The sequence below is a fragment of the Atractosteus spatula genome, chromosome 27 (assembly GCF_055471065.1).
Source record: "Atractosteus spatula isolate fAtrSpa1 chromosome 27, fAtrSpa1.hap1, whole genome shotgun sequence".
Classification (NCBI taxonomy): Eukaryota; Metazoa; Chordata; class Actinopteri; order Semionotiformes; family Lepisosteidae; genus Atractosteus; species Atractosteus spatula.
In genome coordinates, this window is record NC_142732.1 from 13276873 (window position 1) to 13292932 (window position 16060).

A 16060-nucleotide genomic window follows, 5' to 3' on the forward strand; every position below is an offset into this window, starting at 1 on the left:
CTGGACTGGAATTACAGTGTTTCTCCTGGACAAGTGTGTAGTGGAAGAAAAAAATTGAGAAGTACAGTGCCATTTGTACTTGCAGGTTGCCCTCATCTTGTCAGAGCAGACAGGGGCTGTGAAAATACCTTGGTTGCTGTTATGCAGGAGTCAACAGGTTCAAGTACGGGAAGTCTGTACAAAATCAGGTAAAAATTAGTCAAAATTGTACAAAATACCGTAAAAGGAAAAAACAACATCCATCAGCCATTCAAGTAGTCATAAAGAGGTGAAATTAACAAATTAAGAGGGGTAAATGATGATTGTTTTTGGAACAGTATTAATTATATGTGACTACCATACTCACATATACTACAGAGTTTTGTTTTCTTCCTTTGACATTTTCACTTTTCATAATTGTTGTTTTTCAAAGTGTGCAGAGTACCTCAATGGATATCTGAAGAGTTATTGGATATCTCAGTAACAAAAACATTTTGGGGTATATGAAATACATTTCCTTCATATGAATTTCAAGTTGGTATATATAGTATGTCCTATACATGTTGCAGTAGCATAATCAAGAAGATAATGTACTCTATTATTTTTATTACAGGCAATGATGGGCCATCCATATGTAAGTCTTGTTTGCTTTAAAACTTCAGTGTGTATGTTACAATATTCCTTAAAAGTAAATTAAATTATTAATAATTAATATTAAGTAAAATGTAAATTGAGAAACTAAAGCTTCCATACACAAACACTAAATGGTAGCCTTACAACAAGATAGTCAATGTAGTGGAACAGTTCAAGTAAAAAAATATAACTGACACTAGGATGAACTTAAGAAGAAGTAAAATGAATTATGACTGTTGTATTGTTTTGGACAATTATAACGTGTGGGACAGTGGGAAGGACAGTGGAAGCATACCTACGAGCCTTTGAGAGGATGGCAGAGTGGCTCCAGTGGGATCGTAACCTGTGGGCCTGCATCGTAGCCCCTTTCCTGTTTGGCGAGGCTCAGAAGGTGTATTTCGACCAGGACAGCTCCTTCACCTCTGATTATGACACTCTCAAGGCAGAGATTCTAGCTTGGGAAGGGCGTCCGAGCCCAACAGTTCCACGAGTGGTGCTACGATCCCCAAGTGTCTACCCACTCTCAGATGGTCGACTTAATCTACCTTGCCAAAAAGTGGCTCGAACCGGACACCCTCGCCAAGAATAAGACTTGCGCATCGTCTTGGATATGTACCTGAGGCAACTACCCCTGGAATTTCGGAGAGACATCTTGCCGCAGTATCGCCAAAGAGGGGGGTCTCTTTCTGTCCGAGAGCTCACCAGGAAGAGAAAAGGGTGGAAGCGAAGAGCTGCCGTGGGGTCTGCCTGAAGGCCAGGATGACCATCTCTTTCCCAAGCCAGGCACGGAGGGACATGAAGCAGACCAGTGCCTCTCAGTGGACATGAAGATGGACTGTAACATCATCCATGCCTCCATAAACCAACACCTAGGAGGCTGTCTGCTCATGGATCGGACCCCTCTGGTAGAAACAGTCTTTCTGAATATGCAAACCCTACTTGAATTGGGAATTGCTCTGTGTCTGGTGTCCTCCGAGATTATTTTACCTAACCAGATCGAGGTACACCGTCGGATCACTGTGGGCAGTATCCATGGGGAGCAGAAGAGTTACCCCGTAGCACACTTAAGGCTTTGCTTACTATCTCAGAGAGTCAACATCCAGGCCGCCGTAGTACCGGGGCAGCCACATCACCTTATTTTGCGGAGAACATTTTCCCAATTTAAAGAGCTTTTCACCTCAGTCTGCCCTCAATCACAACAACTCTCTAAAGACAAGAGAGGTGGCTGAGAAGAAAAAAAAGATAAAAACATGGGTAGCCGTCTGTGCACAGGGTAAACGAGGTGGAAAGGGGATCGCCACCCAGACCGATCCTCTTGTTGAACCCTCTTCTCCTCCTTCTTCCCGGACAACTAGGAGATCAGAGGCTGCTACATTCTGCACAGACCCCCTAGACAGCTGGGAAATTGAGATCTAAAAAGCAGACTTTCCCCGAGATCAAGCTGAAGAACCCTCATCCATGCCAGAGCGCAGGGAGTAGAACTGACTGGACAACCTGTGAAAGGCTGCCAGAAGCTTCCTAATTCCTTCATCATCAAGAACGACCACCTCTATCAATGTAAAGGGCCAAATCAGGATTGACTTCTGGTACTGAAAAGAGACCATCAGCTCATACTCTGGCTAGCTCATTCACATCTGGCTGTGTGGGCATCTTGGGGTCGACAAGACATGCAAGGGCTAGTTCTGTGTGAGTATATCAGCGCCACCTGGGGTCTTCATTAGAAGTCCTATGTTACATTCTCACGTGATCTCCCTGTGTTCACCCTGAGAACTACGGCACCAGCTGAAAGGCTGCAGAAGCCCTTTTCTTTCTCTTGGAGAATTCTCTACACTCACGTAGATTCTTGCCATTCTTTATTTCTTGTGGGCCTGTGAAAAGGCAGCCAGTAATTCCACACTGTTACAGTACATGCAGTGTGTAGGAGTTTTGTGAATTTACTGGGACTATTTATTAATTGCAGCAGTAAACCACAAGGTGATTCTTTTATGGCTATTAGAGGAACAATCTGCAACGCACGCACACGGATTCAAAATACATGGATATAATTTCCTAATATCAGCTATTTTCATCATTTGTGCATCAGCATGCATCACGATCATTTTTCTGACCGACGGATAAAGATTTGCAGTGAGTAAACCCTTCTCTTCACAACCCTCATAATTTCGAAGAAGTGCGTCTAAGTCTCTCGTAATATTCAAGAGGGGACTCAGCTCTCTCATGCTTATCGTGATGAGCAGCAGCCACAGCAGAGATCGAGTCCACATACGCCAAATGTCACAGCCCTACAAAGCTATTACAGACCTCTGGTCCCTGCCTAGTCATCCACTCGTGTACCGTTTGGCTGATAGTTTTTCTTACCAACATAACTTTCTCCTGTTCTGTGGCTTCTGGCATAAAAATGCAGTGTATGTTTCAGCTCATCTATATAGGTCTCAACATTATTCTCTGATGCTGTTGGGTCAAATCTCTCTGTATCTTTCGCTAGCTGTCTCAGCAGGTGGAGGTTAATTTTCCCAGCTTCTCCGCTGATGGGGAGATGGCTGAGATCGGGGCCGGAGGGTCTATGCCTGGATTGAATTGCCCTAGTATATTGTTCGGGGCTCGGCAATCTACCCCACGCTGACTCTGGTATAGAACCTGGCCGGAAAAACTCTCTCTCAGGCGAAACCTTTAGCTCCAGGCTGACTGAGTGCTACTGAGGGCTACTTTGCGGTGATGCACATTGGCTCTGCCTGATTTGTTTTGCTTCCCGCAGGGCAGCATCTAGTTCCTGTTTAAGCATTTCTTTATCCTCACTTACGTGTAACAAATCCTTGTGTATTTTCTGATTACGTTCGTACAAACTCTCCAGTTCCCCTTCCATGCAGTCTAGCCTCTAGTTCGCTCCTAGCCTCCTCAGCACCAGTTTCTTTTGCAGACAGGTCCTCCAATTTCACTAAAGCCTCTTTGAGTTGGGCTTCACTTTTTTTCATTCTCCACTTTCGTTTTCTTGATTATCTCTAATAAATCAACTTGTTCAAATTTAGTCTGAAGCTTTTGAGCCTTCTCCAACTCGGCTGAAGTCAATTCGAGGCTTTTAGAGGTTTAAAGCGAAAATCGATAGAATCCAAACTGCATTCACAGTTCTACCTGAACTTTTTCAATTTGATTAAAATCCAATTTCTCAATACTGCCCCAGTACTCTGGATTGTCGTTGCTAGAGATAGTACTTATAAACGACTGTAATTCAGGCTTTTTAGCAGCCATCACTTCTACTCAGGACAAACCTTTTGTCACGATCGCAAACCCCTCCTGTTAAGGGCTCTCAAGTCCTTCCTTGTTTTCTCCCATTACCTGCACCTGTTCCCTATTTCCATTCCGCCTTAAAAGCCAGACGCAGACGTCACCCGAGGTTCCTCATTGAATGCCATTTCGTGAGAACCCGGGGTCCTGCTGCATCTGGCTCTGTTATGATTTTAACCTTCTGTTCCTGATTCCCCACCCCGCCGGTCCCGACCCGGTTCATGCTTTTATTCCCTGGATTGATCTCCTGGTTTTGGACTCAACTCTTCTGTTTTGGATTCTCTGTTTGGACTTTGTCTTTGTTTGTTTGCCCCGGCCTCACTTCCCCAGGACACCTGCTCACCTTGAACACGCCCCCTGTCTCCAGACCCTCTCCTGCATGACCTTTTCCCCAGTGTACCTTCACAATTCCGAAGTCGTCTGCTCGTGTCGTCTGCATAGGACCCGGAAAGAACTGTTCGTGACACCTTTGAGCGTATTAGGTTCAACCACAATACCACAGTTCTATCACCACAAAATACCACAGTATCGAATACAAAACAACCGAACAGATGGATCACAAAGCAGCACACACTGCACTATAGTTTCAAGAGCAAGCACACGGCACTATACGTTAAAGAGCAGGGGGAACCTTTTTTTCCCAGCACAATTATTCCACTTGATTGATTCTCATTTCAATCTGATGGATCCTCACACAGGCACCAATAAATAAGTTTTGTTAATTTACTGGGACAATTTATTAATTGTAGCAGTAAACAAACCATGAGATGATTCTTTTATGGCTATTAGAGGATCAATCGTCAGAACAATCTGCAACGCAAACACACAGATTCAAATTCACGGAATACATTTATTAATACATAAAATTGTGCATATAAAAACATGTAACGGCCTGCCTGGATACAGATGGCAGATCGTACTGTGAGGGTTGCCAAGATACAAGATATATATGAAGAGATACAAAACACAGAATATGCATTCAGTATACAGCTATACTATAACGAAATTCAGCAATAGTGTTTTGTTCATCAGTCTCATGAATATGAATTCTACATTAATTACTCATAAGTAAATGTGTAACTCAACACGAATTAAACTGCTATCAACCCTTATTGAGATAACAATTGAATTCTCGATCGGCAATGCGGAATATTGGGTTTACTTATCCAAATATGGATTTGTATTTCCCAGGGCACAGACACAAAAGACCAGCTGGCAGGCTCTGTTGCAGTGTCCTATCGGCATCCTCTGGCTCCCGGCCAACCAGTCCTGGTGCAGTTCCGAGCTGCAGAAAGAAGGAAGGAGAGAGAGAGGCCGCAACGCGTGTGACAGTCGTTGCCTTCCCAGGGAGCTACTAGTAGTCCGGCTGACTAGTAAGAAGTCTCTATGCAGAGAGCATAACTGCGGGTCCGAGCAAGTCACTTGTTAGGGTGGAAGAAACGTGGCTTGCTTCTGGTGTAGCGCTACCGCTGAATAAAAACTTATTCAGATTGTCGACAAGAGTCCAAACGTATACTTCGGTGATCAAGCTAAGCGTCCACGTTGGCTGCTAGTGATTCGGGCAAGATTTCCTAACATACTGGTTTTCCCCTGGTGGATGCTTTGCTGAAATGAGGTTCCAGTCCCAATACAGACAACACTGGCCATCACGTGATTGTCTCTAAGGTGAGCGAGAATGGCCTGAGAAGCAAAGTTATCAGCTCTGCAGTCTCCTTTAGCTAGAACAAAGACAGGTGATGACTGATTGAAAGTCTGGCAGGCATTTGAGACCCACGTGCCCCACAGGTCCCTGACTGGTTGAGCAAGGTGAGAGAAGAGTAACAATGGCCATTGATCATGATAGCCAGGCATAGCTGGGCGCATCCCCATTTGGGAGCTGCTGCTTATTGGAAAGAAAACACTTTAAATCAGAAACTATCTGAATAGCTACTCTGTGGTGCAGAGGAAGAAGGATGGGGACCTCATTTAGGAAAGCACAGCAACACTTAATTCTGTCTTATTAATGAGCAGTGCAGCCCAAAAGCTGCAGTATATTGAAGTCGTTAGAAGGATGTTAATTTTCAACTTTAATAATTTGAAATAAAAGGTAACAGGTGGAAGAGCCACCATTCAGCTTCTCCTGTCACACACAACACTGTACAACAACAGGAAAATAAGATTAAATTAAATAAGAAATTCTAAAGTAAAAACACACTGCAAATACAAATACATCAATGTTTCACATTATTTTACTCCAAGCAGGGGTGAACTGCATTTCTGTTGTGAAAATACTCAGGTTTAAAGACTGAAACTCTTGTTGATAATGTTTTTAAGCAAAAGGGTAAACAATTTCATATAAAATACCATAGTTTCAAAAACTCAATTTATTTTGATAAATCAAATTATTTATTGACTGGATTTAGAGAATGTTGGAGATCACTTGCATGAGCGTATCATTTGTATTTTTTTTAAATGTTTCGTTTATGATGATGCATGTTTAACTTGAGGGCATTGTAAATTTAAAACCTGTACAGACACTGGTGAGTTCTGCTATGAGGTTAAAGACTTCTTTATTCCATAATCTACCCAAGGTATAATAGTTTAGAAAAAAACGAGAAGATTTGAATTTTTAAAATGAATAAATCATTTTACAACTCTAAACTTCTGTGTAACATTTAATCATGTTTTTGTCTCTTGTGTGAATAAGATGATGTCTTTTTAAATGGCTTTGCCGATTAAAAGTCTTCCCACACTGACTGCAGCTGAATGGTTTCTCTCCGGTGTGAATACACTGGTGGGCTCTTAAGGATCGTGAGTCAGTAAAACTCTTCTCACACTGACTGCAGCTGAATGGTCTCTCTCCTGTGTGAATGCGCTGGTGGGCTTTTAAGGTACGCGAGTCATTAAAACTCTTCCCACACTGATGGCAACTGAATGGTCTATCTCCTGTGTGAGTGCGCTGGTGCATTCTTAAATAGCTTTGCCGACTAAAACTCTTCCCACACTGAATGCAGCTGAATGGTTTCTCTCCTGTGTGAATAAACTGGTGAGTTTTTAAATGGCTATGCCGACTAAAACTCTTCCCACACTGACTGCAGCTGAATGGCCTCTCTCCTGTGTGAATGCGCTGGTGGGCTCTTAAGGTACTTGAGTCACTAAAACTCTTCCCACACTGACTGCAGCTGAATGGTCTCTCTCCTGTGTGAGTGCGCTGGTGCATTTTTAAATGGCTTTGCTGACTAAAACTCTTCCCACACTGACTGCAGCTGAATGGTTTCTCTCCAGTGTGAATAAACTGGTGCGTTTTTAAATGACTTTGCCGATTAAAACTCTTCCCACACTGACTGCAGCTGAATGGTTTCTCTCCTGTGTGAATTAATTGGTGTTTTTTTACACTGCCTGCCTGACTAAAGCTCTTCCCACACTGATGGCAGGTGAATGATGTCTCTCCCATGTGAATGCACTGGTGGAATCTTAAGGTACTTGAGTCACTAAAACTCTTCCAACAGTTCCCACAATTGTCTAAGCAACTAAAATTCCTCCCACATTGATTGCATCTGAATGCTCTGTGCTCTATGAGAGTGTGCTGGTGACTTTTTACTTTACCTGATTGCTGAAAACATTGCTGTTGTCTGTGCTGTACTGACATTTTCTTCACCTCATCTGAACAAGGTTTAGGATGAGTCCTCCTGATCTTCTGACCTGCAGTGAGCTGGTGATATTTTAAGTTGCTTGAATAATCAATCCACCGCTGCACTGACAATCTCTGCATTATTGCAGAAGAAGGACTCATCAAGTCTTGTGGGCCTCCCTGCTGTTTCTCCCCTTCCTCTCTGTACTGACTCTCCTCTGTGTGCTGTAACTCAGTCCTGTACTCTTCACCAGGTACATCAGTCTGCTGCTCTGCAGGCTGTGGCAGCTGGGACCCAATTTCCTGCTCCCTTAGACTGAAAAAATTCAATTTCTTCTGTTCCTCTTCCTTGTGCCCTTGTACAGATACCAATGCCACTTCATTGAAATGCTCTGCAATATTATTAGTGTCTAAATTATTACACTTCTCTGTAAAGTCCATAGATACTAAAGGAACATTCATTTGTTTAAACCCCTTATGCAATGACAGGCGCTCCACTTTAACAGCACAAGACCTTATTATGAAGCCCTGTAGGAGCTGCTGTTGTTCCTTCCTGTACTGACTCTCCTTTGGGTGCTGTAACTCAGTGCTGTTCTCTTCACCAGGTACATTCATCTGCTGCTCTGCAGGTTCAATCAACTGGGGCTCTACGTCCTGCTTTCTAAGATTAAACTTATCTAGGTGTTCTTTGTGGTTTTGTACAGAGCCACAGTCCAGTTCATTACAACCTTCTTTAATATTGTTCATGTCCAGATTATTAATCTTCTCTGTAAAATCATCAGATACTAGGAAACCAGATGTCTCACTCTCAGGCTCTGTCTTTATCATGGGCACACAGTCCAGATCCACAACACTCTGTCTGCTCTCTGTGTGCTGTTCACTGAGTTTTTCTTTCTCTTCTGCAGCAGTGGGCTCTGTCTCCTGCATCAGACTGGAGCCCCACTCCTCCTCACTGTGCTGCTGTTCAAGAGGGGCCCTTTCCCCAGCATGAGAGAGAGCACTGGCCTCTGGCCCTGCAAACACAGGACAAGAGAACAAAACCTTTAACATGGGCTGAGAGTAGAATTTAAAAATAACACCATGGAGAAACAAGAAAACAAACTTTAAGATACAGGGATTTTTAGCATCTAGACCACCCCTGGGCCCTTGAGGTTAGTTTTAACCGTCCCTTGAGGTAAAAAATAAATTAGTCAATATTCACCATTTTCCACCTTGTTTGGGGCTATTTTTTCTTACATTTAATTATTTTTGACGTTAGATGGCGCATGAAAGCAATACCAATTTGATTTGCTGGAGAATCAGTGTGTTTGAGAAATGTTTCCCCAATTCCCCTTTAAAGACAGTCAGGAGTCCATCTCAGAAGTTAAAATACATTTTTATTTCAAGCGCATGGGGGGAAAAACACAGAGATGCTTGGTGTATTTTTCTCCAAGTAATTCAGCCAGAACAGTCCTTAAATATTTTTCTGTTATCTATCAAACGTTTCTGTGCTTACAAGATTAGCAGTTCCAAAATCACGCACAACCTCCTACCTCCCTATTCACTCAAGATAACTTCTTTTGATATAACTGGTTACTTAGGTTCCTAGCACGCATCCCTATAAAATGATATAGAATTAAATAGTAGCCCTTGTTCTAAATGTCCACCTTGTAAAATATTGCATCCTCTGCAAGAAAAAAGAATACAAATTTCAAAGAGACCCTCTCAACAAGTGGGTGCATCATACTGCAATCCTGCGTCGAAATGAGGGGAGTGAAGAAGCAGAAAGGTGACAGTGAATGCAGAGTGTTCAACAAAGAATGGACTGCAAAATACCTTTTCACAGAGGTTGGAACAAAGGCTATATGTTTAATTGTAAGGAAAGTGTTACAGTGTTCAACGAATACAATCTCAGTTGGCATTTTTCTACCAAAGATGCTAACTATGCTAGCAATCTGTCATGGGAGGAGTGGGGTAATAGAGCTTCCAAACTAGCCCCTAGTTTACAGGCTCAGCATAATGTTTTTCCCACCCTTCTACCATCCAAGAAGCCAGCACAAAGGCACACCACCTGCTCGCATATAACATTGCTAAACAAAGCAAGCTATTCTCTGAAGGGTTTTTTTTGAAGGAGTGTATGATAGAAACCACAGATATTCTTTTTCCAGAAAGCAGAGCAAATTTGAGAAAATAAGTTTATCACGAAGAACCCGTCGGGTCGAGGTAATTGGTGAAGACTTGGCTTGTGAACAAGAAGATGGAGAACTTCAAGTTATTCAATTGCATTGGCTGAAAGTACTGATATAAAGGACACTGCACAGCTTCTAATTTTTTTCAGGGGAATTAATGACAGTTTTGAAATTACGGAGGAGCTTTTATCAATGGAGATTATTAAAGGAACAACAAAGGGCTCGGACTTGTATGACAAGGTGTCACGTTGTATTGACCAAATGAAGTTACTGTGGAGCAAAGTAGTAAATGTGACCACAGAATGATCTCCGAATCTAACTGGGAAAAATGCTGGACAACTGAAGAGAATACAGGACAAACTGAAAGAAAATGACCCTAAGGCGGAGGTAATATTTCTTCACTGCATCATTCATCAGGAAACCCTGTGCAAAAACGTGCTGGGCCTCAATCATGTTGTGAAAGCTGTTGTGAAACTTGTGAAACATACGCGCGAGGGAACTTAATCATCGTCAGTTCATTCAGTTTCTTGAAGATATTGGCTCAGATCACCATGACTTACTCTATTATTCACGTGTTCGTTGGCTCAGCTTGGGAAAAGTATTCAAGCGAGTGTGGGAGCTGAGAGGGGAAACTGACTCCTTTTTGGATAACCTGGGGAAAGCCACGAATTTCCCTAAATTCTGAGATTCAGATTGGCTCTGCGACTTTACGGTCACTCTGGACATTTTCGCTCACTTGAACGAGCTTAACATGAAACTGCAAGGAAAAAGTGTATTTCTTCCAGAACTGCACTCGAATGTGAATGCATGCAGAGCTAAGCTCACCTTGTTCTCAAAACAGATGATCAGCCACTCATTCACACATTTCTCCACTCTTAGGACACTAGACGTGTCACACGCTCAAGAACTAAGGCACAACAAGTCCCTCACAGACTTGCATGGAGAATTTTCCCATCAATTTGCTGACTTTGATGAAATTGAGAGGTCTCTAACGTTGGTGTCATGTCCTCTGACTCTGAACTATGAGACGGCAGCACAAGAATTGCTGCTGGAATTGATCGATCTGGAGTGTGACATAACTCTGAAGGAAAAGTTTGATTCTGTAAAGCTGAATGATTTCTATGCATCACTGAACGAGGCTAAATTTCCCCATATTTGACAAGCAGCACAAAAGATACTGGTGTAATTCAGATCTACTGACATATGTGAGCAAACATTCAGCTTGATGAACATCAACAAATCATGTCACAAATCACAGCTGAGTGACCACCACTTGAGCTGTGTATTACGGATTTCCACAACACATCTATCAAGGGATACACAAAAAGAGGTGATCAGCTGCACAGCTCTCATTAATCAAGAAGCCTTTTGGGTGAGTGTATTTCTCTCAGGTTATCGTTAACATTGAACTCATAAGCCTCTGTTGGATTTTAAACTTACATAGGGCATAGGCTATCTGTAACAGCAGCCTGAAGCGGCCCACTATACAGTTTCAAAATTTAATATAGCCCTTGTGCCAAAAAAGTTTGCCCACCCCCGATCTAGACAGACCACTACAGAATACTAAAACACCCCAATATTCACTTTATCTTTTTATAGTACACATAGACAAACTAGCGGTGTTAATTTAGTCAACAAAAATTATAAAGAAATGATTGTCAGTGAAGGGATGAGTGAGACAATTATATTATTTCTGTATTTTTGCAAACAATGCAGTCTTGTTGCTTGAAGTTGGCTTCACGCCCAGAATGTAAATGCGCAACTTGTTAAAGCCAAGAGACATGATCTAAAATATAAGATGCTTATTCTGCATGTTTATTATAAATGTTTCACTCACACATTTATACAGGGAAATTATGCTATTTGTACATTTGAGCAGTTTGTCATGTATCACTAGGTAAGCTCACTGAGACACAGTTATATGGGCGGTGCGCTAAACAGTTTGCTTCACCAATCTTTGCATGAACTTTATGTGATGTATATCCATATATAGACATACTTCTGTATTACTAACTATTAGGGGGAGTGTCACTTTAGCTTGTTTGTTCCATGGTATAAAAGACCATCTTTAGTTACTGATTTTCGAGTTCGGTGGTTGCAAGCCGTTCTCCCATATACATATGTAATAAAGAGGCTTCTCCGACACAGACACCTGCACAACCTCAGCAACCCATTTTTTATTTTAGTTAAAGAAAATGAAACTAAGCATTTCATTGCACTTGTGCATATGACAATAAACTGAACTCTGAACTCCTAAATAAGTTGCCTAAATAAAATTGATGTTGCTCTGAAACGTTTTAAAAAGTTGCTTTGAAAACATAACTTCAACAAAAACCTCTAGAAAAGTACAGAAGCATTAACAGTGCCAAAACAGATCTTACTATTAAGAAAGATTCATACAATGTCCCTATATAAGATTTATCATCAATAATCAGTAACAAAACTATGACTAAATCATACAAAATAAATAATGCTGACTAAATTAATACTCCAAACAAGTAACAGAAAAATTACACACAGGTTTAACAACTTTTCTTCACGTACATTAACCTTTGTGGGTAAAGCTAGAATGTGAAAACAGCGTGATGATTGGTCAAGCACAGTCCTCAGCGTGCTGTTTAAGGTTGAACTCTAGCAGCAGTGAATGCCTTAGACTTAGATGGTGAATTCAGAGAGGGAGAGAGATGAACCAGGCAGGTGAAAGGGAGACACCTGCAAGAACATATCTAACACCGCACTCATTCAAGTCCCCTCAGGACAATTTCCGGATCACTCAGATGACATCTTGTAGCCCCAGCAACCTTATTTACTGTATCTCTTGCAGAAAATGCATCTACAGCCATCTACATTGGGGAAAAAGGAAGGAGACTCGGAGACCGCTTCATGTTAGGGCTGTGAAGATGAAAGATTTCTCCAAGCCCAAAGTTTCTCATTTCACCTCTGACGGCCATGACCACACTGATCTCTCCATCTGCGTTCTCAAAGAAGGATTTCTTAACTCCTATAGCAGAAAGACTTCAGAAACTACAATTATCCTGAAACTTGGTTCACACCTTCCCCTTCTCTCAGCGACAGATTTGCTTACTTCTAATCCTCTCTATTCATTTATAGGTTTTGACTTTACACCTCTCTACACCTCTCTCAACTTCGCACCACCTGAGTGACCAATCTAACTCTCCCCTTCTCCAACCTCCGCCACTCTCCCGGTTTTTGCTCTCCTATGCTGTATAATCTTTGCTGTCTGCCCTGTCTTTATCATACCCGAAGAAGGCTCCAAAGCTGAAACGTTGTGTTTCCTTTCTTCTCTTTTCAGCCTGGAATAAACCTATTATTTGTTCCTTCGCTGTCTGATACAGAACTTTTTAATTACAGAGAACCTCCGAGTCAAAACAGAAAGAGGCGAGCTGGCAATTCAAAAAATAAACCAAAGAAGGGAAAAACAGTAAAAAGGCACAGAGATAACTTGTGGGAGAAAATGAGTCCAGAGAGGATTATCCACTGAGCCGTTGCTTGATATGATAAGGGGGGGGAAGGTTGCTTTGAATTTACTCGCAAAAAGGAAAGACAACACTAACATCGTGCAAGACGCTCAATAACAACAGCAGACTTAAACATAACAATAAATCAGGGTTTGAATTTCGGCGTGGGATTGCAGGTATGCGGCACAATTTCAGTTATTCCCGCAAATCCAGCATTTAGAATGCAGGGATTTCCCACATGCATCTATTGGCAAGCCATCTCCCAAGCAGAATTAGCCTAAATCAATCCACACGTATTCTCTGCCAGATTGAGTTTTCAAAGCATGTTGCACAGCACTATTACACGCTTTAGTGACGTCACTCTTTGTGGAGTCGTGTTGCACATCTCGCATTGCTTATAGGCGGACAAATAGGGATAGAAAATTGATTTTGAATTGGTTAACATTTGTTCAATGTAGAAAACTTCAACATCTGGCTAATAAACTCGATCAACAATGGAACTGAAAAGAAAGTCTTAAGTCTGAATAAGGCGAGTCCCCACAGAAAAAACAGCAGACGCTGAAAAATGTTAATGACGGGTATGAGGAGATTTACAAAAGAAACAGCGAGGAAAAAGCATGCAAAGATATGATTCAGGCACGTTGGCTGAAAATATACCTGTGGCCTTGAAATGAAAGACGGAGAAATGAGCTGCTCAGTTTGCGACATGTTTAGTAGTGTGAGGTTTGCTAGCCAATGTTACAAAACGTTTATATAAATTAGATACTCAAACGCAGTTGCTCATAATGCAGCACTCAAAAGAAAACGTGAAGCAGAATCGTCTAAGAATGTTATGGCTGGCGCAATCGAAGCCGCACAATTGTATGGCAAGGAAGAGGTAAAAAGGCTACTTAAAGTGGCGTAATTTGTTGCAAAAAACGAGTTAGCCAATTCAAATTTCATGGAACTCGTGAGATTCATGAAAGAAATGGAATGTTCTTCTTTGAAGTGTCTTAAGATTGACGGATCAAACTACGGAATGACAAAGGTTTGTCAGAAATGCATCACGCTATCTCTTAGCAAGCACACTCTTAGAAGAGTTAGATGCCACTGTGGGTACAAGTCCTGTGTTTTCCTTAATATTGTATGGGTCCACTGATATACAGTCGTGAGAAAAACGTTTGTGAACCCTTAGGAATTATATGGATTTCTGCATGAATAGCTCCTAAAACGTGATCTGATCTTCATCTAAGTCAAGTGTGTGTTTTTGTGAAATAAGACTTTATTAATGACTTAGATGAAGATCAGATCACATTTTAGGAGCCATTCATGCAGAAATCCAGATAATTCCAAATGGTTCACAATCTTTTTCTCACAACTGTAAGCACAGTAAGCGGCTTAATACTTCTGTAAGGTACATACACGGAAACAAGGTGAAAACAAAGTTTTTTAGAAACTCAGAAATTTCAAATGGAAGGGAAAAAAACATTTTTCAAGATATAAAGCAACATAATGAGCGAAAAAATATATATAAATGGAAGCAAACGTGTTGCAGTATGCACAGATGGAGATGCTGTTATGACAGGAAACCACCAAGGAGTTGTTCAAAAACTGCAGGAAGAATTCAATTCAGAATTAACCGGATTGCCCTACACAGCTCACCAGCTTGCCCTTGCTCCAAGTGATGCAGCTGTGCAACAAGTGAAAAGGTTCCAGCAAGACGTGAGGGCACTTTTTTTGTTTAAATTTAGCAACTCCGCTATAAGAAGCAACAAGCTTCATGAGTTGCAGAAACAACTCAAGAAGCCAACTCTTACGTTTACTCAGCCATGTACAGAGTGCAGTGTCAGTTGTTTGCAGATCACTAAAAGCCCTGGGAAATGTGCTAGAACACATGGCTGCCTCCAGCATGCAGGACTCTGATAAAGCCAAAGGTCTTATTGCTGTCAGACAATTCAATTTTGTGGCCCTCTATCACTGGATGAAAGATGTACTGGTGCATATAGTCCCTTCTCTCTAAGCATTTTCCAAGGGAAGACTTGGACTTCTCCATAGTCCACCCTATGGTTCAGAGTACTAAAAAGGCACTGAGAGAGATATTAGTCCATCCTGGTCCTTCAGAGCAGGACTTTTTCAGCTCTCTTGAAGGTAACAATTTTAAAAGAGACAAACTGTGTGACTGCCATACACAGAAGCCTACCTTTTTAGAACATGAAAAGCAGATACATGGGGTGCCAGTCTACTGGAGATTTCAGCCTTTATGGCCAAGAGAGCCTTTATGGTCCAAGATCCATGGACAGAAGATCCATCACGCCAGCAGCCATATCACTCTGCAATTCACAACTGGCAACCTACTTAAGCTAAGCAGGTATGAGCCTGGTCAGTACCTGGATGGGAGACCTCCTGGGAAAAACTAAGGTTGCTGCTGGAAGAGGTGTTAGTGGGGTCAGTAGGGGGCGCTCACCCTGCGGTCCATGTGGGTCCTAATGTTCCAGTATAGTGAGGGGGACACTATACTCTAAACAGGCGCCGTCCTTCGGCTGAGATGTAAAACCGACGTCCTGACTCTCTGTGGTCGTTAAAAATCCCAGGGTGCTTCTCAAAAAGACTAGGGGTGTAACCCCAGCGTCCTGGCCAAATTTCGCATGGGCCCTTACCAATGATGGCCAATAATAATCCCCATCTTGAATTGGCGACATTACTCTGCTCTCCTCCTCCCTGATAGCTGATGTGGGGTGAGCGTTATGGTGCACTATGGCTGTCATCGCATCATCCAGGTGGATGCTGCACATTGGTGGTGGTGGAGGGGAGTCCCCATTACCTGTGGGGCTTTGAGTGGAGTGTCCAGAAAAGTGCATATAAGTGTAAGCAATTATTAATTATTAATTAAGAGAAACTTGAAACACTTCTCGTCTACTGTAAGTACAGAG

The 16060-nt window shown here is 42.0% G+C and overlaps 1 protein-coding gene and 1 pseudogene across 2 annotated transcripts in view; one reads left to right on the plus strand and one right to left on the minus strand.

The window, feature by feature from the left end:
* Positions 1-4724: 4724 nt before the first annotated feature.
* The window catches only part of LOC148814453 (uncharacterized), a 34205-nt gene continuing 22869 nt past the window's right edge, over positions 4725-16060 (minus strand). Inside the window, exons 2-3 of one of the 2 annotated variants that reach the window (XM_088906881.1) lie at positions 7480-8517; positions 4725-5179 (exon numbers count right to left, since the gene is read on the minus strand). In XM_088906881.1, the coding sequence (XP_088763007.1) occupies positions 5130-5179; positions 7480-8517 (1088 nt within the window). In that variant the 3' untranslated portion in view covers positions 4725-5129. Of the gene's footprint in view, positions 8518-16060 lie in introns of both variants that reach the window. The other variant, XM_088906879.1, reaches the window with a different exon arrangement.
* On the plus strand, positions 9988-10831 carry LOC148814454 (general transcription factor II-I repeat domain-containing protein 2B-like; annotated as a pseudogene).